Source organism: Microplitis demolitor, chromosome 2 (assembly GCF_026212275.2).
Source record: "Microplitis demolitor isolate Queensland-Clemson2020A chromosome 2, iyMicDemo2.1a, whole genome shotgun sequence".
NCBI lineage: Eukaryota > Metazoa > Arthropoda > Insecta > Hymenoptera > Braconidae > Microplitis > Microplitis demolitor.
Genome location: NC_068546.1, coordinates 2,536,782 through 2,564,637, shown reverse-complemented (window position 1 = coordinate 2,564,637; position 27,856 = coordinate 2,536,782). Strand labels below are relative to the sequence as shown.

Sequence of the window (27,856 nt, the reverse complement as noted above, 5' to 3'; positions counted from 1 at the left end):
TTTTTGTTTTTGTAATAACATATGTATAATGAGATATAAAAAAAAAAAAGTGATAAATATGTTGTTTTTATTTATTCATTTTTTAATATATTGAGTAATTTAGTATTTAAATAAATAAATGGAAAATTCAATAAAAATAATAAATTTTTAAAATTAATTACTCAAATTATTTTTTTCGTAAGTAATGAAAATTTTTTTTTTAATTTTAATAGTAAGCGAATAGTTGGAAAAAAAATCAAGAGGAGTTGTAGTATTATAAGAATTGAAGGTAAGTATTTGAGTTTAATTTTAAATCTAAGACAAAATCGCGGCAAAGTTTTCATACTCTCTTAAAATGAATCAGTGAAAAGTACTGACCGTCAGTGAATATTCACTGATGCACAATTAGTTCCAAGCATGCCACTGATTGGGACACACTGGTATACTCGGAAATATTTCTCAGTGAATCGTCCGTACAAAAAGTACGGACGATTCACTGATCGTCAGTACTTTTTACTGATTCAATTTAAAAGAGTACTTTTAGAAATTTTCAACTTAGAAAAGTTTGTAAGTTTACATTCTAATGATTATGATGATTATTTGCGAAGCAAACTTTTAAATAGTACGAAATTATCTTAAAATCAATCAGTGAAAAGTACAGATAATCAGTGAATATTCACATCACAATTAATCACTATCACGTATGAAATTTAATTAGTGGTATACTTGTAGAACGATCTCTCAGTGAAAATTCACTGATCCTCAGTACTTTTCACTGATTCATCTTAAGAAGGTCCGACCGAATCTAATGTAAAAAAGATTTTTCAAATTTAAGATTTGAAACTTAGTATACATGTCAATTAGTACTTTAGCTATGTATTCTCAAAATTTGAATATGATCCATCGTCTAGTTTTTTAGAAAAAAAGATTTAAAAATGACGTTTTTAAAGTTCTTATACAAAGGCTCTTATAGCGGACAAGCTCCCGTGATGACTTGTTCGATTATTTTCATTATTAACCTCCCAAGTTTAAGAAATAAAAAACCACATGTCATAAACTCGAATATTTTTGGAATATGATAAGATTTTAACAATATCATGTTACCGTTGTAATTATTTAAATAATTCAAGTTATATTTTATTATTTAATCTCGTTCATCGACAGAGATACATTCCGTGTTCGTTCTTACATTAACATCGTAATAATAGTATTTGCGTGGAGTTATTTTTTTATTATTTATAAATTTAATTTTTTGAAATGAAATTGAATTAATAAATAATAATAATTTCTATAACACAGAATGGTGAGAACATTTCAAATTGCAATAGATGACAACCACTGAGCCCGGGCTTGCACGCGCCCTCTAGCTCAGTTTCTGCAGCTCTGTTACCGACAGCGTGACAAAATGTAAACAACTAATTATTTTGTTTTTTTAATTAATTTTTTCCGCGAACATAATAAGCTCCAGGAAATTGGTTTTTGATATTTCTTATTCAGAATTTATCGCCCTTTAATTTAATACCAGTCATCATAGGGTTTTACATTAATAGATAAAAGTTTTTTAATGAAAATACACGGTGTCTCGGTTTCCCTATTGTTATTTTATTATTTATTCAAAAAACGCGACCGAATTGAGCTTTCTTATTATTATTTTCGTGATCTATGGAATTTTTTACATATTATCAATAAAAAAAAATCCAGTAGTTAATTTCCCCCTACAACGCGTAAGAGTAAATTAAGTGGACTATACTTTTTGTGGCTTTCAACTATCAAATCACTTTAATATTGTCCTATTTCGAACAAATTCATGGACTTTTTTTTTTGAGGTGACTCGTCTCTCCCCACTACCACTGGCTGATTTTTAAATATTTTTTTTCAAAAATTTATCAGAATAATCTTGGAATGTCGCTTAATAATGTCACAAATTTAAAGAATTTTAATAAAGAAGGTACTCTGAAAAAAAAAATCACAAAAATATGCTCTTTTTTGTCTTTCAAACCCCCTCTCCCTCCTAAATTTTTTGACAACGCTGTGAATTATCAAAAAGAGACACCGGCTACCCGTGCAATAGAAATACAGAATAATAATAATAATAGTAGGTTTCTTTTTCCTATTTTAGAGGATACCCTATTTTGCCCGAAAAAATGAAAATTTTTTTTTTCTTTGAATATCTCTAAAAAAAAAACTTTCTTCGAAAACACTATTTCCTTAGTATTTATTAAGGAATCAGGTACCCCGTTTACCCCTCCACCCCTTACATCCCTCATATTCATATACTTATATTATTTACATAAAAAAAAAATTTGTTTTGAAATATATCTTTAAATATTTTAATCAAAAAAAATAATGAAATAAAATTAATAATACTTGTACTTCGATCAATACAAACATAATCACGAGTATGACCCCTTATATATAATAAATTGATAAGACATCCAAACGATCCTGATGTAATGAAAAATAAAAAAGTCACATTGAGTTTATCGCACTGGCTTTGTTATCTCAGCAACACATTTACATACAGTTATATATATATATATATATATATATATATATATATATATATATATATATATATAATGTGAAATGTATGAAAATTCATACTTATTTGAGAGGTTTAAATTAAAAAGCACTTGGTGTGAATTTACAATACACCCAATCAAACATACTCTCACTCATTCATCATCATTATGATATTTTATTATAATCAAGTCATCAGTCTGGCATCAGCTGACGTTTCACTAACATGCTCAGTCTCGCAAATAATTTATTGCATACTACTCAATTTTATTCACGTACTCTAACATCTAGTTTTAAAAGAGTTATTATTAATAATAATAATAATTATTATTATTATTTCAAATCACAACAAAAATATTCGACAATAACAAGCAGGAAAACGTGCCTCTATGATTTACATGTCGAACATCAAGGTAAGTATTTAAATTATTTTTTATTGTTTATTTTATAATAATTAATAAATATTTTTTTGAATATTCAGATCCGAGTAAGATTATTATTAATAATTAGGAAAAAGCTCGAAAATAAAAAACGAATTTACGAACGGACTTACTGATTAGAACGTATACTTTGCGGTGATCGAACGGGCCCACCGATTTAGAGCTGATTAGATTTTGAAGTCGATTGATCAAATAGTTTACAAGTTTTATAACTCGTAACTCGCTTAACTGATTTATTTCTAAGTTTGATTAAATCTAAATCTCAATAATATCTTTCGATTGTAGCAAAGCACGAGCAAATTGGTCGATTTGCTCCAAAGATATTGGACAAAAATTACTTTTTTTAGCGAAATGTATTTTTCTTTGGTTGAACCGTTTTTTGAGCTCGAAAACAGCGCATTGGGCCACAGAGTCAACTGTTTTCCATATTCTTTAAATAGAAAAAAAAAATAAACTACATAAATTGAGAAACGACAAATAATATAATGATAAAGTGATTAGTAAATACATGGAAAAAAAATAGGCGCTGCAACAGCGGATGCAGTCCTGTGGGAGCAACAGAATTTTCATGTTACAGCAACAGCAACAGGATTTTTCCTGAGTAATTAATAGGATAAGGAACAAGTTTCATGTACTACTTGAAAAAAAATTCAAAGTTTGGAAAAACCTTCAAATTTTTAAATAAAAATTTTTTTTTTAAGTTAAATTTTTTTTAATTGAAATTTTCTTTCAAAATTTGAATCTTTTTTCAAATTTTGAAATTTTATTATATAGACAAATAAAAATTGGTATGTGAAACTTATACCTTATCCTATTTCTTCCACAGGAAAAATCCTCTTGCTGCAACAGAATTTTGTCCAGTTGCTCCTACAGGACTGCATCCTGTTGCAGAACCTATTTTTTTTCCGTGCACTATTATTCTAAATAATTTTCTAATAGTCAAATTCTTAGATTTATAATTAAAACGTAAATAATTATGCAGGATAAATATTAAAATTTTTTGTCTATAAACAAAAAATTAATATTTAAATTTTAAAAATCGCAACTTAAACATTAGAAATATATGACATGTATTACAAAATTTATTGTGAGAAATATTTAAATTCTCTATATTGACACCCAGGTTCCGGGTTATAATTTCAAAGACTAATTTTCAAAGATTATTTTTTTCTGTATAGCTTTGATGGATATAGGGTAGAAATACCATTTGTAGCCAGTGTTCTACTTTTGGACCTTTAATATTTTATTTTAATTAATGAAAAAGTATGACAAAAAAATTTTAATTTATAATACAGTAAAAAAATTGTCTGAATGAATTAAAAAAAAGAATTATGTCATTGCGTAAATTACGAGTCATTTTATTAAAATTTTTTATGTCGCCAAAACTGGCCTTAAAGTGGCCACAAATGGTACTTCTACCCTAGATTTCCACGAATTTAAATAGCCGTATAAATAGAATAGTTGATTGAAATATCCATCGTATAGATCCAAATTATCTTTTCAGGGAAGCATTTATTGATCCTTATTAATATATTGTTAATTGGTAAATAGGAAAAATAGTTGATTTTGCTGGTTGGTTACTGCCAGTACAGTACAAAGAAGCAATAGCAGTTTCACATCAACACACAAGAACTCAAGCATCACTATTTGATGTGGGACATATGCTGCAGACAATAGTATGGGGCAGAAATTCTGGTGAATTTTTAGAAAGTCTGACAACAGCTGATTTAAAAAATCTTAAAATTGGCGGTGCTACACTGACTGTTTTTACAAATGACAATGGAGGAATACTAGATGATTTAATAATTACCAAAGATGGAGACGATCGTTTCTACGTCGTATCTAATGCCGGTCGTAGAGATGCGGACATTGAATTATTTAACCAACGTAAGGTATGTTAATATATAAAATGAAATTGTGGACTTATTAAGCAATGCAAGGAATTTAATTAGGATGAGTTTGATAAACGCGGGAGGCGAGTGCATCTAGAGTACCTGGATCCTTTGGAGCAAGGACTGGTTGCTCTTCAGGGGCCGATGGCGGCGAAAGTATTACAAAAACTTGTTGACATAAATTTAAATACTCTTCTATTTATGAATTTCATTGAGACACAAATTGATAAATTTAATGTAAGGATTACACGATGTGGCTACACTGGAGAAGATGGTTTTGAAATATCTTTCGAAGGAAAATATGCGACTGACATTGTTGATATGATTTTGGAAAATGATGAAGTCAAATTAGCTGGCCTAGGTGCACGTGATAGTTTAAGGTTCGTATTTTTTTTATTAAAAGAAGCTTTGGTGTAATGAGACACTGTTACTGGGTCCAAAAAAGGGTCAAGCAAGTTAGCCGTCATCAGCAATGGCAATAAGGCAAAAATTTTTCATTGATTTAATCCCATGAGAGTGAATTTCACTTCGAAAGGGAGTTTATTTTAACATTAAAACTTCGGATCGAAATGAATGCGGATTAAAAATCATCAAAATCCAGATCACTCCCCTAAAAAAAAACTCCCGATTCACTCCGTATACAGAGTAATTTTTTTGAAAACTCCTGAACTCCTCGGAGCAAATTCAGATTGAAATAACATCCGAATTTACTCCCAATTTTTTACAATAAAGATTCTGAATTTAATCTTGGCTTATTTTCTCGCAATTAAATAATTTTCTAAACCAACACACTAAAAAAAGTACAAACTTTTTGAAGAAGTTCAAAAATAGATCATCGAACCAAAAAAAAAGGTTAATCAGACTGAAAACAGATCAAATTTTCTGAACTCCCGGGTAATACCAGCAGTAAAAAATTAATTTTCCAGAGAGATTTCAGATAAACCGACTGATTTCTGACACTATCGTACAAAAACTTTTCATGATCCCGAAGTTAACCAGCGTCTAATAATTTCAGAATTTTTTAAAAACGATAAATTACTTTTAAAAAAATAAATTAAAAATATACACAGGTAGAAAATTGAAAAAACTATAAGTGCAATTTTTTCGAATATTTTTTTTTTAATAATTCATCGTTTAAAAAAAATCTAAAAACTATCAAACGTCGGCTAACTTATGATCCTGAAGTTAACAGACAATCGGCGATTTACGGTTGTTTTTTTTAAGAAATAAATTACAAAAAAATAAAAAATAAAAATATGCACATATAGAAAATTTAACGAACTATAGGTGCAATTTTTTGAAATATTTCTTTTTTTTATAATTTACTGTTTAAAAAAAAGTCAAGAAATTATTTGACGTCTGCTAACTTCAGTATCGTGGCTAACTTCGGTATCATAAACTTTTCCATATAATCCTCTATACATTTTTTACATTTATTCTAAAACACAATATTAGACTAGGCCAAAAAAATCGACTATTTTTTTTTTCTTTCGATTCTGTGAAAATATTATTCCTGATGTCCAAAAAAACTCATTGTGCAAGTTTGAGCCCTTAATATTGATATTAAGAGGTGTATCGTTACGACTATTCGTTTTTTGAAAGAATTTTCATTTTTTACCCAAAACTCGTAAATCATTTGTCTGAAAAATTTGAGCAATGTATATTCTTAAAGGAAATTGAATTCCCTAAAAAAAATCTCTCTTAGTAAATTGACGTAAAACGAGCCGTTTCCTTGTAACCGTGCCTTAAATATTGATTTGTTTTTTAAATTTTTTGTTTCTATTTTGGATTTTCGTAACTGCTAGAAATATTTAAATTCTTTCTAGTCGATACATATTTTTGAAGGAAATTTAATGCTCTACAAAAAAGGTCTCTTAACATTTTTCGCTAAATTCACTCCTTCAAAAGTTATTTAGGTGATTATAGTCGTTTTGACTCAAATTCGACCTTGAATAACTTTTGAAGGGGTGAATTTAGCAAAAAATGTTAAGAGACCTTTTTTGTAGAGCATTAAATTTCCTTAAAAAATATGTATTTTGACTAGAAAAAATTTAAATATTTCTAGCAGTTACGAAAATAAAAAATAGAAACAAAAAATTAAAAAAACAAATCAATATTTAAGGCACGGTTACAAGGAAACGGCTCGTTTTACGTTAATTTACTAAGAGAAATTTTTTGTAGGGAATTCAATTTCCTTTAAGAATATACATTGCTCAAATTTTTCAGACAAATGATTTACGAGTTTTGGGTAAAAAATGAAAATTCTTTCAAAAAACGAATAGTCGTAACGATACAACTCTTAATATCAATATTAAGGGCTCAAACTTGCACCATAATTTTTTTTTGTCATCAGGAATAATATTTTGACAGTATCGAAAGAAAAAAAAAATAGTCGATTTTTTTGGCCCAGTCTACACGATATAGTAAATCGTCAACTTACATTAATTTCTACTACTGACCGCTAAATAACATTTGACAGTGCCTAATTATTGATGAAATTAATAAAATAATTGACATTAATTTTTTCTATATGCAGACTGGAAGCTGGTTTATGTCTATATGGGCATGATATTAATGAAGAAACAACACCTGTCGAAGCTGGACTGACTTGGCTTGTTGGTAAAAAATTATTTTAATTATTTAATTAATCTACATATTTAAATATCTCTCACTAATTAATTAAAAAATTAACAGCAAAGCGTAGACGTGAAGAAGCAAATTTTCCAGGCGTGGAAAGAATCTTGTCACAAATAGAACAAGGGGTACATAAAAAACGGATCGGACTGACAATAAACCAAGGGCCCCCTGCCCGAGAAAACGCGTCGATATTAGACGAATTGGGTGAAAAAATAGGAGTTGTTACTTCTGGAGGACCAAGTCCCACTCTAGGAAAATCGATTGCAATGGGATATGTACCAACGAAATACGCTAAAAATGGTAGCAATTTATTGGTCCAAGTCAGGGGAAAAACATGGAAAGCTACGGTTACAAAAATGCCTTTTGTTAAATCTAATTATTATACCGGAAAAAAATAAATTTTTTAAATTAATAAAAAATACTAATTATAAAATATTTTGAGAGATTTCTCATTTGGTTTCACCCCAGAGATTTTTTTAAAAATATTTTTCTTAGCATTTGATTATAAATATCAGTAAAATTGTTTGATAGTTTCTGACATAAATTAAATTATGAAAATATTTTCCATACTAATTTTTAATTGCCGTTACGTTGCCATTATTTGAGGGGATAAAATATGAAAACTGCGGCTATTCGCAGCGCGATAATGATAAAAAATTATTATTGATTAATATTATTTTTCCATTGGAGTCGGTGAGGGTGTTTATTAGATCGTATTTCGATTGACCGAGCGACTTGCGATCCAAGTTTTTAATTGGGGAAGTACTGAGATTTCAATTTACAATGTAATCCAACAATATTGTTAAACTATTTAAACTGTAGAACTATAAACAATTTCATATGTTATAAAAAAAAAATCACTCACCACACCGAGAAACATCCAGACCAGCAGACAATTCTTTCAGTTTCTAAAAAAAAATTAAGTCAATTAATAAACATTAAATTTTATATTTAAAAAATTATTTTAGTTAAAAATTATTTTTTTTTTTACCTCGGCGGCTGTAATTCTAATTTCTCAGCACCTGGATCCACTTAATCTTGAAATCACCTCTATTACTCTGTCTTGAGACTAATTCACTATCAAAGTTTTCACCAACTGAAAAATAAAATAAAAAATATTTATTAGCTTGAACAAATAATTGAAAATTTCTGAAAACTTCAATATTATTCACTGAAATATTTTGAGAATAAATATGGACAATGAAGCTAGCTGACGTCTAATAATTTTTTTATTTTTATCAAAATGATAATTATAAAAAAAAAAATATTTAAAAAAATTGCATCTATAATTTTTTTAATTTCCTACATGTGAATATTTTTTTTTTTTTTTTTTAACATGTTTTTAAAAAAAAATTCCGAAAATTATTAATTGTCTGTTAACTTCAGGATCATAAAATATTACCGAAATTTAATTTATTTGTGAAGTTACCAAAAAATATTTTTAAAATTATAATTCTGTAATTTCATAAAATTATTATTACCTTAATTATCATCGTCATCTTGAATAATATTATTAAAAATAATCAAATAGTCTCTCGTTCATGCCAATTTGAGTGGCGGTTTCACACTCGATTCAAGCGGTGACCTTTGTAAGCTCCAGACCCGTTTTATTTAAATTTTCCGCGGCAATATTCTTATGGTAAATGAAAACATTACAAGCTAAAACAATAGACACCATTGTTACGTATTATAAAATTTAATGTCTACTTTAATTTATAAATAAATTGACACTGTCAACTATTGAGTAGATCTTTAATTTACTCATTTATTTTTTATTATACCCAAAATTATATCTTACCCTTTAAATATAATAAATAAAGTTTTCTTCGGTGTCATTTTACTCCTTTTACTCCTGGAACTTCTTAAATAACTTGGACTGAAAAAATTTATGACCTCGGGCAACCAAAGGTCCTCCCAATAGCAATTAAGTTAATTGACACCCACATACATTTAGTCATGTTATATATTTGTGCGACGGAATAAAATTTCCAGTCGTTCGATACGAGTAAAATAATAAATAAAAAAAAATTAAGTATTCAAAAAAGAATTTTTCTGTAATTATGGAGTTAATAATTACGAAAATTAGTGGATGCCAAGTATTTAGAGCTTGGTTTTAAATAGTTTAACAATATTGTTGAATTGGTAAAATCATTAAATTGTAAAAAATTATATATTTTATAAATTAAGATCACTCACCCTACCGAGAAACTTCCAGACCAGCAGACAATTCTTTCAGTTTCTATAAAAAAAAAAAAAAAGAAATTGATAATTTCTACTATTCTATAGGTAATAATTGATGAAAAAATTTACTGCACTACAAAAGTGATCTTTTAATACCTCGGCTGACGTAATTTTTTATTTCCAGCAACTGGAGACACTCTGCCAGGAAGCAAGATCGATTACTCTTGACTTTTTCAATGACCGCAGTATTAAAATTTTGTTGAAAACTGAAAAATTGAATTTAAAATTTATCGTTTCTATAAAAAGTAAATAACAAAGTATTTAATATTTATTAAATACTTCAGAAGTATTTTAAAAATGCTACTGAAATAAAATTAATTGCACGAAATAAACTAAAAATAATGATTACGAAGTTAGCAGACAATTATAAATTATTGGATTTTTTTTTTCAACAATAACAATAAAAAAAGAATAACTAAAAATGAACACATATAGAAAATTTAGAATGCCACAGGTGAAATTTTTTTTAATGTTTTATTTTCCTATAATTTATCGTTTTGAAAAAAAATCAAATAATGATTAGAAGTCAGTTAATTTGAGAATTATCAAAAAAGATCCACATTTAAACTTTTGCGTTTAAAATATTATTCTTACCTTAATTACTATTGAAATATTCTATAAATAATTGAATAAACTTCTGTGTAAGATGACTTCGACCAGTGAACAAATCAGATTTCAACGGCGACTTTTGTAAGCTTCGGCACTGTTGTCAATTCTGTTGAATTTGAATTTCCCTCTCGATGGTCGTGGCCATCCAATGTCTAGCTGTCGTTTTATTGCATCAGGACCATCAAGACCCAGTGTCTTAACATAAATATGTTTTCTGATTTTTGGTTTTCGGGTGTCTAGACGTAGAACCTGAGAAAAAAAAAATGCTTATTAATTTAATTTAATTAATATGAGTGTGAATGCAGCAGGCATCAGATAAATTTAAAACTATTAATAAATAGAATAAATAATTAATAAGATTAAATTTTTAAAAAATGCGCATTTAAAAAATTTTGTAATTAACAAGTGCATTTTTTATAAATATTATTTTTTTAATTATTTGTAATTTTATATTTGTCTGATGTCTGCTAAATTTACCCTAATTAATTAATTATCTTTCTAGTACAAGATTTAAAAAATATTTAGATCTAATTGAATTAAATTAAATAAATTTATTAATTAAAAGAATAAAAAAAAATTTAATTCTACTAACTTTAATTTTCTTACAATTACGCAATTAAGACAAAAAATTTACTGATTATTCAAATTTTTCGAATAAAATTATGAAAGAAAAAGGAAATATTCAAGCCAAGAACAGTCAAAATTTAAATAATATATTTTGGTTAATAAATAGAAATTATTATTAGTATGTGTTTCGGATGATTAATTAAAGCGAATGCGACGTTAATTACCAATTGTTAATTCGAATTAATACAATAAATTAATTAAATAATAGCAAGTGCATTGAAGATGTGAGATCGTGGCGGACATGACACTTATTGACGCCTAAAACACGAATTATTTGAGCTCATCATCTATTGGCTGCTGTGAGTGCGCGCGCCGCTTGCAAAAGTGCGGGAAATTTAAATCTCGTTAGTTTATTTATAAAAAAATAAAGGCTACTAAATTAATATCGATTGGTAACCAATTACTATCAAGATAAATTCAAAAAAATATAAGTTTTATAGAATTAAATTATATTTTTTATTTGCCATTATAAACAATAATAATTTTTCATGGATTTTCTTTTTATTTATTACTTCACTAAAAAGTAAAATAAAATTTTTAAAAAATATGACTTGCGTCAATCATTTGATTAAACAAAAAAAATTTTCCGTTCTCTAGTGATTTAACTGTTATAATTTATAATTAATTGCTATTATTAATTATATTTTCAAAAAATATCCAGTATATAATTATTTAAAAAAAAAATTTATAATGATCCTGACATTAGCAGACAATTAATAATTTTAAAATTTTCTCCAACTATTTAATTTAAAAAAAAAAAAAATTGAAAACGCACATACAAAAAAAATTCAAAAAACTGTAGGTGCAATTTTTTAAAATATTTTTTTTCTAGCTTGTTTTTAAAAAAATTCAAAAATTATTAGGCGTCGACTAATTTCAGTATCGAGACTTTATAGACTAAATTTAATATGAGTGTGAATGTAGCGGGCATTAGACAAATTTAAATTTATAAATAAATAGGATAAATGATAAAAAAAAAAAATATTTACAAAAATGCATTTACTAATTTCAAAATTTTTTAAATGCGCATTTTATTCAAATTTTATTTTATTAACTATTTACTCTACTTATTTATGATACTGAAGTTGGCCGACGTCTAATAAGTTGTTGACTTTTTTTTAAACAATAAATTATGAAAAAAAAAATATTTCGAAAAATTGCACCTGTAGTTTTGTAAATTTCCTACATCATTTTTATTTTATTAATTATTTACTCTATTTATTAATAATTTTAAATTTGTTTGATGTCTGCTGGATTTACATTCATAAAAAATTGCACTTGTAGCTTTTTAAATTTTCTACATGTGCATATTTTTAGTTTTTGTTTTTTTTTTTTTGTAATTGATTTGTTGAAAAAAAAAAAAAACCAAAATTTCCTGATAGTCTGTTGACAAGATCATAATTTTATCTTTGATAGAATAAAAATAAAATTATAGAACAATACTTCAAAGAATTTTAAAACCAACTTACTCTTGCCGCCATTTTTACTTCTAGCCGGTCTGTCGCGAACACTCAAAAATTAATAACCTAAACTATAAACACTCACTAAATAAATAAAAACTTCTGCAATTAAATAATTACGGAACTCTACTTGTGACCTAAAGGTAATAATTTTAATTGAACCCAAAAATTTAATGACTTTTATTTAGGAATTAAAACTGACACGAAATTCAAGCCAACGATAAATTTAAAATTTATTTAAAAGGTTACGTTTACTGACGTTTTATATTTATTATTTCAAAATGTATATTGATCACTTAAGAATTTATTTTTAGTAATTAGAAATTTGTTACTGAGTTTTGTAATAAATTATAAATTAATGAATTATTTTAACCAAGGGTAGTGACGCTAGTAACCGTAAGCGACATCAAAGCGGGAGACCGACTGCGACTGATCTGGAAACTTTTACTTTCTACTGCGCATGTCTGTTCCGATTGTCGCCACTGCAGCGCCTGCGTCGCCTCGAATTTTATTTTACGGCCATGACAGTGACAGACGATTTCGAGTCCGCGATTTAAGTAAATAATTAACAATTTTTACGACGTAGTTAATTAAAATTTCTACAAAAAAAAACTGCCTACTATCTGATAAAAATTTAGTGACTCTAATTTTCTTTCAATTGTGCAAATAATTATCAAAAGTAATTAAATTACTTGATGTCAACTTTCACACCGTCTAGAGCGTGGCGTTCGTTGATGTTCACAATTTATATTTTATAAATCAGTTATAATTATTTTTATTTATATGGCAGAGTTTAAAAATTATAAGTAATTAGTTGAGTGTTTTTTTTTTGTTTTAAAATTTAGTCTAAAAATAATTTTTCTAAACCCGAGTTCGACATTTTAAATTGAGTTCATGTGATTTTTATTTATTAAAAGTGCGGTGAGTGACAAGTGTTATAATTTCAATTAAAAGTGTCGTGAAATTATATGACTCGAAATTTTGTAGACAATTAACAATTTTAGGATTTTTTGTCAACAAATCAATTCGGTAAAAAAATATGTATAAGTGTAAATGTAGCAGACATTCGACAATTTTTGAATTACTTATAAAAAAATTAAATAATTAAAATAATAAAAATAAAAAAAATGCATGTACTGAATTTTGAATTGTCTAAACATGTATTTTTTTTATTTTTATTTTATAAACATTTTAATTTATTATTTCAATGTTTTAATAATTATGTGTATTAATATAATACACGGAGAGAAAATGTGGTTATAGGATCGGTTACTATTTGCTTGTGGGAACTATTCCTATGAGTATGGTAATCATTACCATGATTCTTTCACATGCGATATGGGAACTGTTACCATAATGATAGGAATTGTTCCCATACTTATGGAAACTTTTCCCAGAAAGTATGGGTCTATATCCCATAATCCCAAGTAATCATTACCATAACGGTATAGGATGATATTTCATAAACGTACTAGGAACAGTTACCATAATTTTCTCTCCCTGTACTAAAAAATTTTTCGATCGTAAAGCACTCCCTGATGCTTCGCATCATGAGTCGTGCAATTAACCGAAGGTGAATAATTTTAAATTTTTTATAGTTTTTTTAATTTTCTATATGTGCATGTTTTTTTTTTCTTTACTTGATCTGTTGAAAAATAATCCATAAATTCTTAATTGGCTATTAACTTCAGAATCATGTATTAATTATCAGTGCAAGGTGAGAGCGGATAACATTTTTTTGTGTTCAATTAAAGTGTAAGAAAAAGAGGCAAAATGAATCATCGAAGAAAAAAATCAAGTGAGTTTTTTTTTTAATTACTTAGTCGCCGAATAATTAATTAGAGTAGATAAGCAATGACGTGTCAACTTACGAAAAATCGATTTTTAAGGTTTTTGTACCAAACGATTTTTCGCTAACAAAAAAATATTTCCGAATAGCTTAGCGTTAAAATTAAAATTTTATTGAAAATACTTTTAAATCTTACAACCAAATTTTTTCAAAATATCGTAGTGATTACTATTATTTACTATTATCTATTTATCAGTGAGTTTAAAATTAATTAGTCATAAGCTGTGCATTTATTAAGTTTCGTATATTTAATAATTAGTGTAAAAACAATTTTTTTCTATCGTGAATTATTGCCGCCATTTTACATTTTTACAATGTAAATTTTTTAATTATCCTGAAGTAAGCAGACAATTTTTAATTTTTGGATTTTTTTTCAACAAATAAATTACAAAAAAATAAAAACTAAAAATATGGACATGTAGGAAATTTAAAAAACTACAAGTGCAATTTTTTATATTATTTTTTCTTTTTTATAATTTATCATTAGAAAAAAAGTCCAAAAATTATTAGACGTCGGCTAACTTCAGTATCATAATTTTTTAAATCTTTTTGTCAAAATTTAAAAAATTATTACTTAGTAACAGTAGAAAATTCTTATGACCATTTAACAGTTCGTCAAAAATAATAGAATAAAAATTAAATCCTTCAGAAAAATTTAAATTTGAATTTTTAAATTTCCCGCCAAACTGAAATTTACCGCCACTGCCCTCCGCACTTTCGGAGCGTATCCATGTAAGCTTTTCTTTAATATTCAACACACGTGACATCTATTTCATAAATATACATATAAATCAACAATAATAATATAACCTAAGTGATATTTAGACATAATAAATATATACGTTGTTCATACAAATAAAACGTTTTGTATTTTGGAGTTCCGTAAGTAAAATTTTATTTTAAAAAATAATAAAACTATATAAATAAGAGTTCAAATTTGTGTAAATAATAATAATAGTAATTATAAATAAATAATGGTGGGTCACGAAAATAAAAAAGTACGCAGAAGTAGATCTCGTGAACGTACACATGATCGTCGAGAACGTCGTCGATCCCGTAGCAGATCTAAGGAACGTAAGAAAGATTTATCATCACGAAAAAGATCACGGTCGCGAGAACGAGATCGTTCAAGAGAAAGAGAGCGTGACCGTGAACGTAATCACGATCGTAATGAACGTGCACGTTCACGCGAACGTCGGGACACAACCGTCAAAGATAAAGACAAAGATAAAGACAATAAAGAGACGGGGGCCAAAGCATCCCAAGACAAAACACGTAAGCCAAGTCCGATATTTATAATCGACGATGATCCGAAAAAAGATTCCGCTGGAGAGAGTAAAGAGAAAAAAGATGAGGAAGAGGACGAAGATAAGTTGAAAAATAATAAACGTGAGCCGCTTAGTCTAGAGGAATTGCTGGCGAAGAAAAAAGCCGAAGAGGAGGCGCGATCTAAGCCAAAGTTTTTGTCCAAAGAAGAGCGGGCAGCTTTGGCTTTGAAGAAACGACAGGAAGAAGTTGAAAATTTACGGAAGCAGCAACAGGAAGACAGAAAGAATGCGGGAATTGATGCTGGTCCGTCAAAAGACCCTCGGGATTGGGACGACCGGGACCGCAGACGCGACAGTCAGCGCAGAGAAGAAGAAAATAAAGACAAAGACAAAGAGAAAGAGGTTGAGGCGATCAAGGAACGATACCTGGGGTTAATAAAGAAGAAACGTCGGGTTCGTCGGCTCAACGACCGTAAATTTGTCTTTGACTGGGATACTTCTGAGGACACCTCAGTGGATTACAACAACATCTACAAGGAACGTCATCAGGTTCAATTCTTCGGGCGCGGTAACATCGCGGGGATTGACATCAAAGCACAGAAGCGGGACCAGAGCAAATTCTACGGAGAGCTGCTCGAAAAAAGACGGACTGAGGCTGAGAAGGAGCAGGAGAAGATGCGGCTCAAGAAGGTGAAACGTAAGGAAGAAAAACAGAAGTGGGATGACCGGCACTGGTCTGAGAAAGCTCTCAATGAAATGACAGAACGGGACTGGCGGATATTCCGCGAGGATTATAATATTACTATCAAAGGCGGCAGGATTCCTGACCCCATAAGATCATGGAAAGAGTCAGGATTCCCTAAAGAAATTCTTGACATCATCGACAAGGTCGGCTATAAAGATCTCACGCCGATTCAGCGGCAAGCGATACCTATCGGTCTGCAAAACCGCGACATTATTGGTGTGGCTGAGACCGGTTCCGGTAAAACGCTGGCATTCTTAATTCCTCTTTTACTCTGGATCACGAGCCTGCCGAAGATCGAGCGGCTAGAAGAAGCTGACCAGGGTCCTTACAGTATAATTCTCGCCCCGACACGTGAATTGGCGCAGCAGATCGAGGAAGAGACAAATAAATTCGGGCAGCCGCTGGGTATCCGGACTGTCGTCGTCGTCGGAGGTCTGTCAAGAGAAGAACAGGGTTTCAGACTGCGCATGGGCTGTGAAATAGTAATCGCGACTCCTGGACGGTTGATCGACGTCCTGGAAAATCGGTACCTTGTACTCAATCAGTGCACGTACATTGTACTGGACGAGGCAGATCGTATGATTGACATGGGGTTCGAGCCCGATGTCCAGAAGATCTTGGAGTATATGCCGGTAACCAACTTGAAGCCCGACAACGAGGATGCGGAGAATGAAGAGAAGCTGCTGGCTAATTATAATACTAAGAAGAAGTACCGGCAGACTGTCATGTTCACCGCGACGATGCCTCCGGCTGTTGAAAGACTGGCACGCACTTACTTACGCAGACCTGCTGTTGTTTATATCGGCAGCGTTGGTAAACCTACGGAGAGAACAGAGCAAATTGTCCATATTATGGGAGAGGCTGACAAGAGACGGAAGCTCATGGAGATTCTTAACAGAGGCGTCGAGCCACCAGTTATTATTTTCGTCAACCAGAAGAAAGGTGCCGATGTCCTTGCTCGGGGCTTGGAGAAAATTGGGGTTTGTATTTTTAAATATTTGGTTTGTTGGTTGGTTGGGTTGGGATTTATTTTTTTGTTTGTTTCAGTTCAATGCGTGTACGCTTCATGGAGGTAAAGGTCAGGAGCAGAGAGAGTACGCGCTGGCATCTCTTAAGGGTGGAAGCAAAGACATTCTGGTGGCGACTGATGTTGCTGGACGTGGTATTGATATTAAAGATGTATCGATGGTCATTAATTATGATATGGCGAAAACTATTGAAGGTTTGTTTTATTTTTTTTTTTTATTATTTAGTTGCTTTTAGATCAGTTCTTTCTAAGAGCAAGTGGTTTATTTTAAATTAGTATGATAAAAAAATTTTAATCTTATTTTTTTTGTTCAGAGAATTTAATATGAATAATTTGAGGGCTTTCTCAGACAGTGCCCCCCGGTTTTTATAAATTTTCAGTGACTTAATTGTCAAAAGCGTATTGAAATTTTATCAATTGATTTAAAGAAAGCAATAGATTAAAAAAGAAAAATTAGTGAATATCAATTAGGAGTTAAATGAAATTTGGAAAATAAATTCCAGTAAAATCTTTGTCAATTATATAATTCACATTTTGTAGACTAAATTTATTCAACAAATTTTGGACGCCTAATTGATAACTGAGTAATTTTTTTTAAATTCTATGTCTGTTTTTTTTTAATTGATGTTTTGATTTTTTTTTTAAATTAGTTAAATTAATTTGAATATGATTGACAGTTGGGAGTTATTGGAAATTTTTAAAAAGTGATGGGTACTAAGAATACCTTTAATGTTATCAATATTCGATAAAACAAACTCAGTGTCAAATTACTTTGGAAGTATTTTAATACTCAATTTTAAAATATTTACAATTTTTTGAATTTTCAAATTTAATTAACTTTCAATAATTTTTTAATCTATTACTTTAACATTATAGGGAAGAGAGAGGCAAAACGGGGTATCCCCGAAAGTTTACAAAAAAACTTTTATTTTTTTTTTTTTTGAATGATTTTGAAAAATTCAAATATCACTTTTGCAAATATTGCCGGGCATTTAATGATTTTTTTTTTCACCGTTTTCAAAAAATTATGTTTTTCTAAAAAAATATCATGAAAACGATTTGTTTTTTTTTTCTCAAATTTATTTAATATCCAGATTTTTTTTTTTTCCCACTTTTTTAGGGGGTACTCATTATGCCCGCAAAAATGAAATTTTTTTTGAATGGTAGCTGAAAATTTTTTCTATTTTGAATATCACTAAAAAAAAAAGAATCTGACGTATTTGAGTCCCCGAAAACTTACTGTTTTCTCAAGGAACCCGTTTTGCCCACTTTATTTATTGATTTATTTTAAATCAATATCATAAAAAATATGTAATCTGATTTTTCAAAACTCAGAGAATTTAATACGATTGCCTTCAAGGGTAAAAAATATCAGAGATTTTTAATTAATTAATTAAAAAAAAAAAAAAATTGGCGGGAAAAAAAAATTTGTGACTTGATCCGGGTCATTTCGGTCACCAGATGAGTCAGTCTGGTCAATTTTATTTTCAAATTCAAAATTCAAATTTTATTTTTAACTTCTAAATTCCAATTTCATTTTGAACTTCAAAATTAAAATTTTATTTTTAACTTCAAAATTCAAATTTTATTTTTGAATTCAAAATTCAAATTTCATTTTTAAATTCAAAATGCAGATTTTATTTTTAAATTTAAAATTTAATGTTTATTTATATATTCAAAATTCAAATTTTATTTTTAAACTCAAAATTCATATTTTTTTTTTTTTTTAATAATTTAATACAAATCTGCGTAATAAGACATTTTTTTACCACGTTTTTATTAACTCGCTTTTTTGTATGTCTGTTCGGGTGGAATTTTGTAATTGATTTTAAAGTAACTTCTCGATGAGCTAGAGACTTGAAATTTGGAACAAAGCTTAAACTCAGATGACAATGCAAGAAAATGAAAAAAAATTTTTTTTAAAATGAGAAGGAGAAGCACTAGAAGAGGAAGAAAAAAATAAAAAAAAAACAGAAACAAATGAAAAAAAATCGAATAAAAAATTCATATTCGTTTGTTTGTCTGTTCAGTACGAATTTTTTATAATTAATTTAAAACTAATTTCTGGATGAGTTATATTCTTGAACATAGCTCACAACTGGATGACAGATAAACAAACACCGTGTAATGAAAATACAATGAAGGAGATGGAAAGAATGTGACGACTGGGACCTCCAGCACCATGAATAGAGTCATACATTCAAAATTTTTAACTAAAAAGAATCGGGCTTTGATTTGTTTTAATATTTTGAAATATAAATCTTATAGAAAATGAGTTTGATATATTGGTAGGTAGAATTAGCGATTTTCTATTCCAGATTTTATTAAGTGAAAAGAAACTGAAATAAACCTGAAATTTGTCGCGTGTCTCCGTCATTATCTTATTCAGGCCTTTAAAATCGATTTCAAAATTTCACTCACACAATACTAAAAAGCAGAAAATAATTATCGAAATAAAAAAAAATTTTTATATACCACGTTTTTAAAACAAACTAAAAAGTATAAAATAATATTTCTCATTTTCGTGAAGATTTAAAACCACATATAAATTCCGAACTTCTTACAGATAGTCCTGAAAATTTATAATTGTGAATTTTTAATAGTTATGAAAATACTTGTAAGATTTAAAACGAAAAACGTGGGGCGCATGCAACAGATAATTGATGCATTAATAGTTCAACTAAAAATTTTAATGCATTGCAAATATGTGGACTGATTTGTAAGTTTTTTCATTGATAGCTCTTCTCTACACTTCTTATAGTTACATATTGCATGTGCCCCAAGTTTTTCATTTTGAATCTTACAAGTATTTTCATAACTATTACAAATTCACAATTATAATTTTTCAGAACTATCTGTTAGAAGTTCGGAATTTGTATGTGGTTTTAAATCTTCATGAAAATGAGAAATATTATTTTATGCTTTTTAGTTCATTTTAAAAACGTGGTATATTAAACATTTTTTTTATTTCAATAATTTGTAAAAAAAAACTTATTACCAATAAGAATTTTTTTCATAAATAATCAGAGACCTTAAAAATCCAGTTCAAAGTGGAAAGAGTAATTTTTGGCCTTGTCCCAAATTTTTAATCACTTTGATATTTCCTAAAAGCTGATAAATTTTTTACATACACTAAAAAAAACAAATAACCTTTAGAACTGTCATATTTACTTTCTACAAAAAATTATGCTATTGAAAATTCCAAATTTAATATATTTTTTCTTCAAACATTTAAAAATTAAATTCAATAACATTTTTTTTATTTAAAAAGTCTGAGTTTATTTAAAAACATACTGATTATTTTTTCTAAAATTTCAAAAATAAATTAAAATTTTTTTCTGTCAAAAAAATTCATTTTTACATTAAACATATATCCAATAATTAAATGTCTATTAATTTACAATAATAATAATAATAATAATAATAAATAAATAATTTAATTGCAGATTACACCCATCGTATTGGTAGAACAGGACGTGCAGGCAAAGCCGGTTTGGCGATATCATTTTGTACTAAAGATGACAGTCACCTGTTCTACGATCTCAAGCAAACGATTTTAGGAAGTCCAATATCAACATGTCCACCAGAGTTACTAAATCATCCAGAGGCACAGCACAAACCTGGCACCGTCGTAACGAAAAAACGTCGGGAAGAAAAAATATTTGCGTAAAATTTTTAAATAATTTTCAAATGTTTTAAATAAATAGATCACAGAATAAGTTAACAGTTTATTATTATTTTTTTTTTAATACTTTTTAAGCTGGCGGTGGTGGGGGAATTTTATAATTTGGGTCGTCGACTTTACACTCTGTTTCGTAGTCGTCTATTATCATTGGTTCCATTAATTCCTTAAATTTTTTAAGTGGACAAATTTGTTGACAGCCGGGAATAATTAGCGGACGGATTTCGTAATCTGGTGCGTTGCGATAAAACAACTGGACATTCCAGTCACCTTTGATTTCATGCAACTCAATGAGAACCATCGCATTGAAACCCGGTTCCTTGCCGTCCCAGACGCGCATTGACGACAGTAAATTAACAACTGAATTGTCGTGGGCTATGTATGCAAACATTTTACGCGCTTTGGGCTTGAGGTTTCCTGTAACTCGGTCTTCCATCTTGCGTACCATCTTTGATATGAAGGGCCCACCAGCTAGGCGACGTAGCTTGTCGTTGAAGACGTTCTGCGAGAGACTGAAACTCATCAGTGATGACATTTTCGTGGGGTAATATTGACGAATCCATTCAGGCATTGGTAAACCCATTGCTTCCTATTTTTTTTTTTTTAATTGAAGATAAAAAAAAGTTAAAAATTTATATAATTAAATATAAATTTACGTTTTATAGTTGCCATAAAGGCGTATTCTAGTAAAAAATATGTTTGAAAACGTATAAAGTCTGATAAAAAATTTTTTGACTAATTATTTAGAAGTTTGAAAATTTAAAAAGATAAATTTTGAATTTTTTTATGATACTGAAGTTAGCCGAGGTCTAATAATTTTTGGATCTTTTTCTTAACAATAAATTATAAGAAAAAAAATATTTGAAAAAATTGCACTTAAAGTTTTTTAAATTTTCTACATGTGCATATTTTTTTTTTTTTTTTTTTTTTTTTTTTTTTTTAATTGATTTGGTGAAAAAAAAATCCAAAAATTACTAAGTGTCTGCTAACTTCAGGATAATAAGTCTTAAGTTTTTTTACTTTGATACTTTTAAATTAAAAATGAATTGATTATCAACAAAAAAAAATTAGGTCATGGTTCCCAGTAACTAGTGATGCGAACTAACTGTCATTATGTTCAGTTAATAAAACTTATGTCGAATTATTCGAGGACAAATTACTTCCATGTGCTTTTATTAATTAGTGTTTAAATATATATTAGACTGGACGAAAAGAATCGAATACATTTTTTCGAAACTATTATTTGGGATGACAAAAAAAAATTACTGTGAAACTTTGAGCCTTTAATATTAATATTAAGAGCTGTATCATCTCAATTTTTGATTTTTTTTTAATGAGCGGGTTTTTGTCTCATAACTGAAACAATCGAAATAAACGAAATAGACTTGAATACATTTCTTGTAGGAAATTGAATGCTCTACAAAAAAGGTCTGATTGAAATTTTTCGTCAGATGAACCGTTTTCTTATAATCATGCTTTGAACATTGGTATGATTTTACAATTTGATTGTTCAACTGAAATTTTGTAATTAATGTAAAAATCTGTTTCCAAAAAAAGCCAATAAATATTCTTAAAGGAAATTAAATGCTCTACAAAAAGTCTCTTAACAATTTTTTCTAAGTTCACTTCTTTAGAAGCTATTCAAGGTTATTAAAGTCGTTTTGACTTAACTTCACCCATATATATGTTTACTAGTAATTAGAATTTTTACCAGTTTTAAAAAAAAATATTTTTAAAAAATTACATGTTTAAAATTAAAAATAGGGGCAATTATTCACGTTGAGAAAAATTCGAAAACCTCGAATTTGTAACTTTTTATGAACGTTTTTTGATCCTTGTGAGGATATTGGTTTTTAATGGAAACTTTTATGAAACGAGGGTAAAATGTAGTAAAAATACGTTTTAAAAAATATGTTTTAAAAACGTTCTCTTTTCACTCGAAATTTGATCACATAAAGTCCTAGATGAACTTTTTTTTTTTTTTTACTATAAAAATTACAAAAGTTTAAAAAAAAAAATCCACTACACGGAGTGAAAATTATGGGAACAGTTACAATATATTATGGGAATGGTTCCAATAATGCATGGTAACCGGTTTTTTTCAAATGTTGATTATAAGAACGGCACCCATACATATTATGATAATAATTCCTATAATTATGGGTATAATTTCCATATGGTATCGGAATAGTTCCTATGGAATCATGGTAATCGTTACCATGTAACTATGATAATGGTTACCATAATATTATGGTAATAATTCCCATACATTATGGTAATGGTTACCATGATATTATAGTAACCATTACCATAATATTATGGTAATTGTTACCATAATATTTAGAAATTAAAATAAATTTTTTTTTTGTAATAAGCGTTTTTTTGCATACTTAAAATTTTGTAATATACAAAAAAAAAGCTTCTTACAAAAAAAAAAAAATTATTATAATTTCTAAATATTATGGGAATTATTACCATGATATTATGGTAAGCATTCCTATACTATTATTGTAACTATTCCCATAATATTATGGTAATCGTTACCACAATATCATAGTAATAATTTCCATACATTATGGGAATGATTACCATAATATTATGGTATCCATTACCATAATATGATGGTTATGTTTACAATAATATTATAGGAATAGTTACCATAATATATAGGGCTTATTCCCATATACACTTAGGAACCATTACAATGTGGTTATAGGATCGGTTACTATTTGCTTGTGGGAACTATTCCTATGAGTATGGTAATCATTACTATGATTCTTTCACATGCGATATGGGCACTGTTACCATAATGATAGGAATTGTTCCCATACTTATGGAAACTTTTCCCAGAAAATATGGGTCTATATCCCATAATCCCAAGTAATCATTACCATAACGGTATGGGATGATATTTCATAAACGTACTAGGAACAGTTACCATAATTTTCTCACCGTGTAGAAGTTTTAATCTGTTCTTTTTGAAAACTTTTTGGAACTAATTTTGTTTTCATGGGATGTTTCTGTCTACACGGTAAAAAATTACGAGTGAACTCGGAGTAATTACGGATTTTATTTAAATCCGAATTCACTCAAAGTTCCGGAGTTTAAAAAAAAATCTCTCTGCATACAGAATAAATACGGAATTTGTTTTTTAACCGAATGATTTTGAAGAGATTTGGATGATATTTAATTTCACATTCACTTCGATTCGGAGTTTTAGTATTAAAATAAACACTTTTTAGGAATGAATTTCACACCCAGAGAATTAAATAAATACACAATAATCCGCTACGCGTTCCCTCTAATAATTTTTTACAGTATACTCTTACTTAGAAGAAAAAAATTAAATTGACATGCGAGTCAGTAGAGCGTCCGATCTAACTTATAACTAGGTTCTATTTTTATCCCAAATAATTAATTTATGCCAAAAATTTTTTGAATTTCATCTTTTAACAGAATTTTTTTTTTACCCTAAACTATTAAAAAAAAAAAATGTTCTGCTTCCTTATGTAAGAAATTATTTGGTACAAAAATCTATTCTTTGTGGGTTGACACGTTTTTACTCATCTACATCCGTAAACTTATAAAATCCACACGAGTGTAAAAAACTAGTTCTTCAACTCTATCTCTAAAAATTAATTAAATAAATACATAAATATATTTACCTCAGCATTCAAAGTACTGTAAATATTAGCAACATCTCCAGGATTATTCATGGGCCATCCAGAATTTTTTTCGATATAATCGTACATGTCTTTAAATTTAATGTTAATGCGCCGTACAATTGGATCGTCATCGACTTTCAGTCGCTCGACAGTTAATTTTGGACATGCGTTCCAAATAATCAGGAGCTAATTAACATATAAAATATAAATCCATTTTAAAAATTAAAAAATTATTAGCTAATTAATTTTCTATCATCGTTTTTTATTGATAATCATTAATAAATAAATTACTTGATCTTCGGGCCGGGTCCAGTAATGAAGTGCAACTGGTTGCCAATCAATTTCGGATTTAAATTTTTGTTTTTCACTGGGCTTCCACAGTGCCGCGGACAATATCATTGCTGTCATTTTAGCACGATCTGCAGAAGTACTTTGTAGCCAAAATTTATCTGGTGAATAGTTTTCGCCTAAAAATTCACCGTAACGATCACGAAGATACAGCCCTATGTTGTAAACATTTAAACGTCCTTTCTATCAACAAAAAAAATATTATTTAATTATTTTTTATTATTGAACTGTTCGAATTTCTGACTTCTAAGACATGAAATTTTTTAAACATCTTTGAACGAATATTATGATTCAACTATTAGAGATACATTAAAAATGATAAGAATGAATTTTGTAGAAAATTAAATTCTGGAAAAAAAAGGTCCTTGGAAATTTTAGTGTAAATATTATAGTTTGTGAAAAATTTCAATTTTAAATGAAATAAATATTTTTTTTTTATTTAACTCGGTATTATTATTATTTTTTTTTATTTTATTAAAATTCTGCCTGAAATATGAAGGATATGAGAAAAATGATAGAATACAATTTTATAGGAAATTTAATTTTCTACAAAAAAGATCCAGTTCAACTTTAATGTAAATCTTATAGTTCACTCACAATTTCAATTTTTAAAAAATAAAAATAATTTTTATTCCACCTGGGAAATTTATTATTCCCATTTTATTAAAAATTCAAAATTCTGCTTAAAATATTGAAGATACGATAAAAATATTAGAATACAATTTTATAGGAAATTTAATTCTCTACAAAAACGGTCCTTTAAGACTTTGACGTAAGTCTTATAGTTTAGCGGAAATTTTAATTTAAAGTAAAATAAAAAAATTTTTATTTCTTATGAGAAATTTATTATTCCCATTTTATTGAAAATTCAAACTTCTACCTGAAATATTGAAGATACGATATAAGTACAGAAATACAATTTAATAGGAAATTTAATTCTCTATAAAAAAGGTCCTTTGCAACTGTAACGTAAACCTTATGGTTCAGTCACAATTTTAATTTTAAAAAAATACAAATAATTTTTATTTCACCTGGAAAATTTATTATTCCCATCTTATTTAAAATTCAAAATTCTGCCTAAAATATTAAAGATACACAAAAAATCACGAAATACAATTTTATAGGAAATTTAATTTTCTACAAAAAAGGTCCTCTGCAACATTGACGTAAATCGTATAGATCACCCACAATTTTAATTTAAAGTAAAAAGGGATTGTTTTTATTTCACTCAGTAAATTTATAATCATCATCTCATTAAAAATTAAAATTCTGCTTAAAATATCAAAAAAACCAAAAAAACGATGTCATACAATTTTGTAGACTATAAAATTTTCTACAAAAAAGATCTCTTAACAATTTTTCTTAAATCCAATAGTTTCATCAAAATTTCACTTCAAACCCAATTTTCCCAAAAAAAATTAATTTTTCATACTCATCTTCAAATATTTAATTACCCATCTATCACTAAAAAATTTAAAGAAACTTACATCAGTCAACTGTCCCCAGCCATAAGGATCCATCGTCGAATTAATATACGGATCCTTCGGATAAGTATCTACCGGTGCCCGCTCTCCATGTCTCATTAACTATCAAAAAATACCAACTAATTACTCAACCAGTTAATTAAATAAATAAAATTATTCCCACACATGTAACCAATTGATAACAAAATACAATATAATTGTAATAATTATTATTGACAGTACAGTTATACAAATATACCGACTTAATATCAGACACATCAACATTTTTATTTATTTATGTAAAATAAAATATCACTTGAATATGGCTACCAATCAAATTTTTATTTACTATTTATTTTGTTTACTTACTAGAGTCACTTGTCGTAAAGTTTTTTGATTTTTTTCCGTATTTGATATTCCATATGATTTACTTAGTGGTATTGCTTAAGAAAAATGAAAAAAAAATATTTAAAATTATAATTAACTTAATTTATTTAATTAATTATACCTGCAGCCGTACCAATTAACGCAATACTTGCATACACTAATTTCAAAGATATCATTTTATATGAAAAATAAATTTTGATATAATTTAATTAATTGATCGACTGATCGATCAATTAACACGAGTAATTTGAAATTAATTCGCGGGAGATCGCGCGGACACTGATGTTGAGACTGACTCGCGGTTAAGATAACGCGGGATCCCCACTCTTGGAGTAAATTAACCAGCAATAAAGAAAAAAAAATACCGAGAATGATAAATAATAAATTTTCATAAGAAATTAACAGGAATTTTAAATTATTAGTATTAATGGACATGAAAATTGTTATTTTTTTATGTTATTTCATCATGAGTTTATCTGTATCGCAGTTATTGAGCTCAGATTAGCTAATCATTTTTTTTTATTTTTGAATTATTCATAGTAACTGACAGTAAATCACATTGATGCACTATGTACTTATTTCCGTAGTTATCACAGTTATATTTAATATGTACTCATATTTTTTATTAAATTACTTTAGCCTTCATGACAATTTAATTTTTCTTCATTTTTATTATAAAATTATTTTTTTTTATTTTTAAAAAATTTTTTTGAATTTTTTAAATAAAAAAAATTATCAGTATTTTTTTTTTACTGAATGATCAAAAATAATCTTTTTGGTGATTAAAATTTTATAGCAAAAAACATTATTTATTATCATTATCCATAATTAGAAAGTATATCAACTGATAATTTTTTATGACTGAATGTAGCAGATATTAGACAAAGTTAAAACTATAAATCAATAGAGTAAATAATTAACAAAATAAAAATTTTAAAAAATGCGCATTTAAAAAATTTTCTAATTAATAAGTGCATTTTTTATAAATATTTTTTTTTTAATTATTTACTTTATTTA

At 27.9% G+C, this 27,856-nt stretch overlaps 3 protein-coding genes across 4 annotated transcripts; 2 read left to right on the top strand and 1 right to left on the bottom strand.

The window, feature by feature from the left end:
* The first annotated feature begins 2,656 nt into the window (after positions 1-2,656).
* LOC103573554 (aminomethyltransferase, mitochondrial) lies at positions 2,657-7,921 on the top strand. The gene is made up of 5 exons (XM_008552702.3): positions 2,657-2,912; positions 4,491-4,831; positions 4,892-5,211; positions 7,368-7,450; positions 7,526-7,921. Exons 1-5 carry the CDS (start codon positions 2,726-2,728, stop codon positions 7,864-7,866), a joined length of 1,272 nt encoding a protein of 423 aa, XP_008550924.1. The 5' UTR covers positions 2,657-2,725; the 3' UTR covers positions 7,867-7,921.
* A 7,149-nt stretch (positions 7,922-15,070) lies between these two features.
* Positions 15,071-21,018, top strand: LOC103573548 (probable ATP-dependent RNA helicase DDX23). The gene is made up of 3 exons (XM_008552691.2): positions 15,071-17,247; positions 17,315-17,489; positions 20,741-21,018. The coding sequence occupies exons 1-3, from the start codon at positions 15,229-15,231 to the stop codon at positions 20,962-20,964; spliced, it is 2,418 nt and encodes an 805-aa protein (XP_008550913.1). The 5' UTR covers positions 15,071-15,228; the 3' UTR covers positions 20,965-21,018.
* Positions 20,951-27,126, bottom strand: LOC103573549 (venom acid phosphatase Acph-1). 2 transcript variants are annotated; one of them, XM_008552693.2, is made up of 6 exons: positions 26,961-27,126; positions 26,822-26,895; positions 26,477-26,575; positions 24,933-25,172; positions 24,642-24,827; positions 20,951-21,565 (listed from the first exon to the last, which is right to left on the bottom strand). In XM_008552693.2, exons 1-6 carry the CDS (start codon positions 27,013-27,015, stop codon positions 21,050-21,052), a joined length of 1,170 nt encoding a protein of 389 aa, XP_008550915.1. In that variant the 5' UTR covers positions 27,016-27,126; the 3' UTR covers positions 20,951-21,049. The 2 variants fall into 2 exon arrangements, with proteins under 2 accessions (XP_008550915.1, XP_008550917.1); XM_008552695.2 differs by having other exon boundaries at positions 26,973-27,126.
* Positions 27,127-27,856: the final 730 nt, after the last annotated feature.

Coding starts and splice junctions, on each gene's coding strand:
- LOC103573554 (XM_008552702.3), top strand. CDS start 2,726: ATGCTCAGTCTCGCAAATAATTTATTGCATACTACTCAATTTTATTCA. Junction 4,832..4,891: donor AATTATTTAACCAACGTAAG/GTATGTTAATAT, acceptor GAATTTAATTAG/GATGAGTTTGATAAACGCGG. Junction 5,212..7,367: donor GGTGCACGTGATAGTTTAAG/GTTCGTATTTTT, acceptor TTCTATATGCAG/ACTGGAAGCTGGTTTATGTC.
- LOC103573548 (XM_008552691.2), top strand. CDS start 15,229: ATGGTGGGTCACGAAAATAAAAAAGTACGCAGAAGTAGATCTCGTGAA. Junction 17,248..17,314: donor GGGGCTTGGAGAAAATTGGG/GTTTGTATTTTT, acceptor TGTTTGTTTCAG/TTCAATGCGTGTACGCTTCA. Junction 17,490..20,740: donor TATGGCGAAAACTATTGAAG/GTTTGTTTTATT, acceptor ATTTAATTGCAG/ATTACACCCATCGTATTGGT.
- LOC103573549 (XM_008552693.2), bottom strand. CDS start 27,015: ATGATATCTTTGAAATTAGTGTATGCAAGTATTGCGTTAATTGGTACG. Junction 26,576..26,821: donor CTTTACGACAAGTGACTCTA/GTAAGTAAACAA, acceptor ATTTTTTGATAG/TTAATGAGACATGGAGAGCG. Junction 24,828..24,932: donor GGACCCGGCCCGAAGATCAA/GTAATTTATTTA, acceptor TATGTTAATTAG/CTCCTGATTATTTGGAACGC.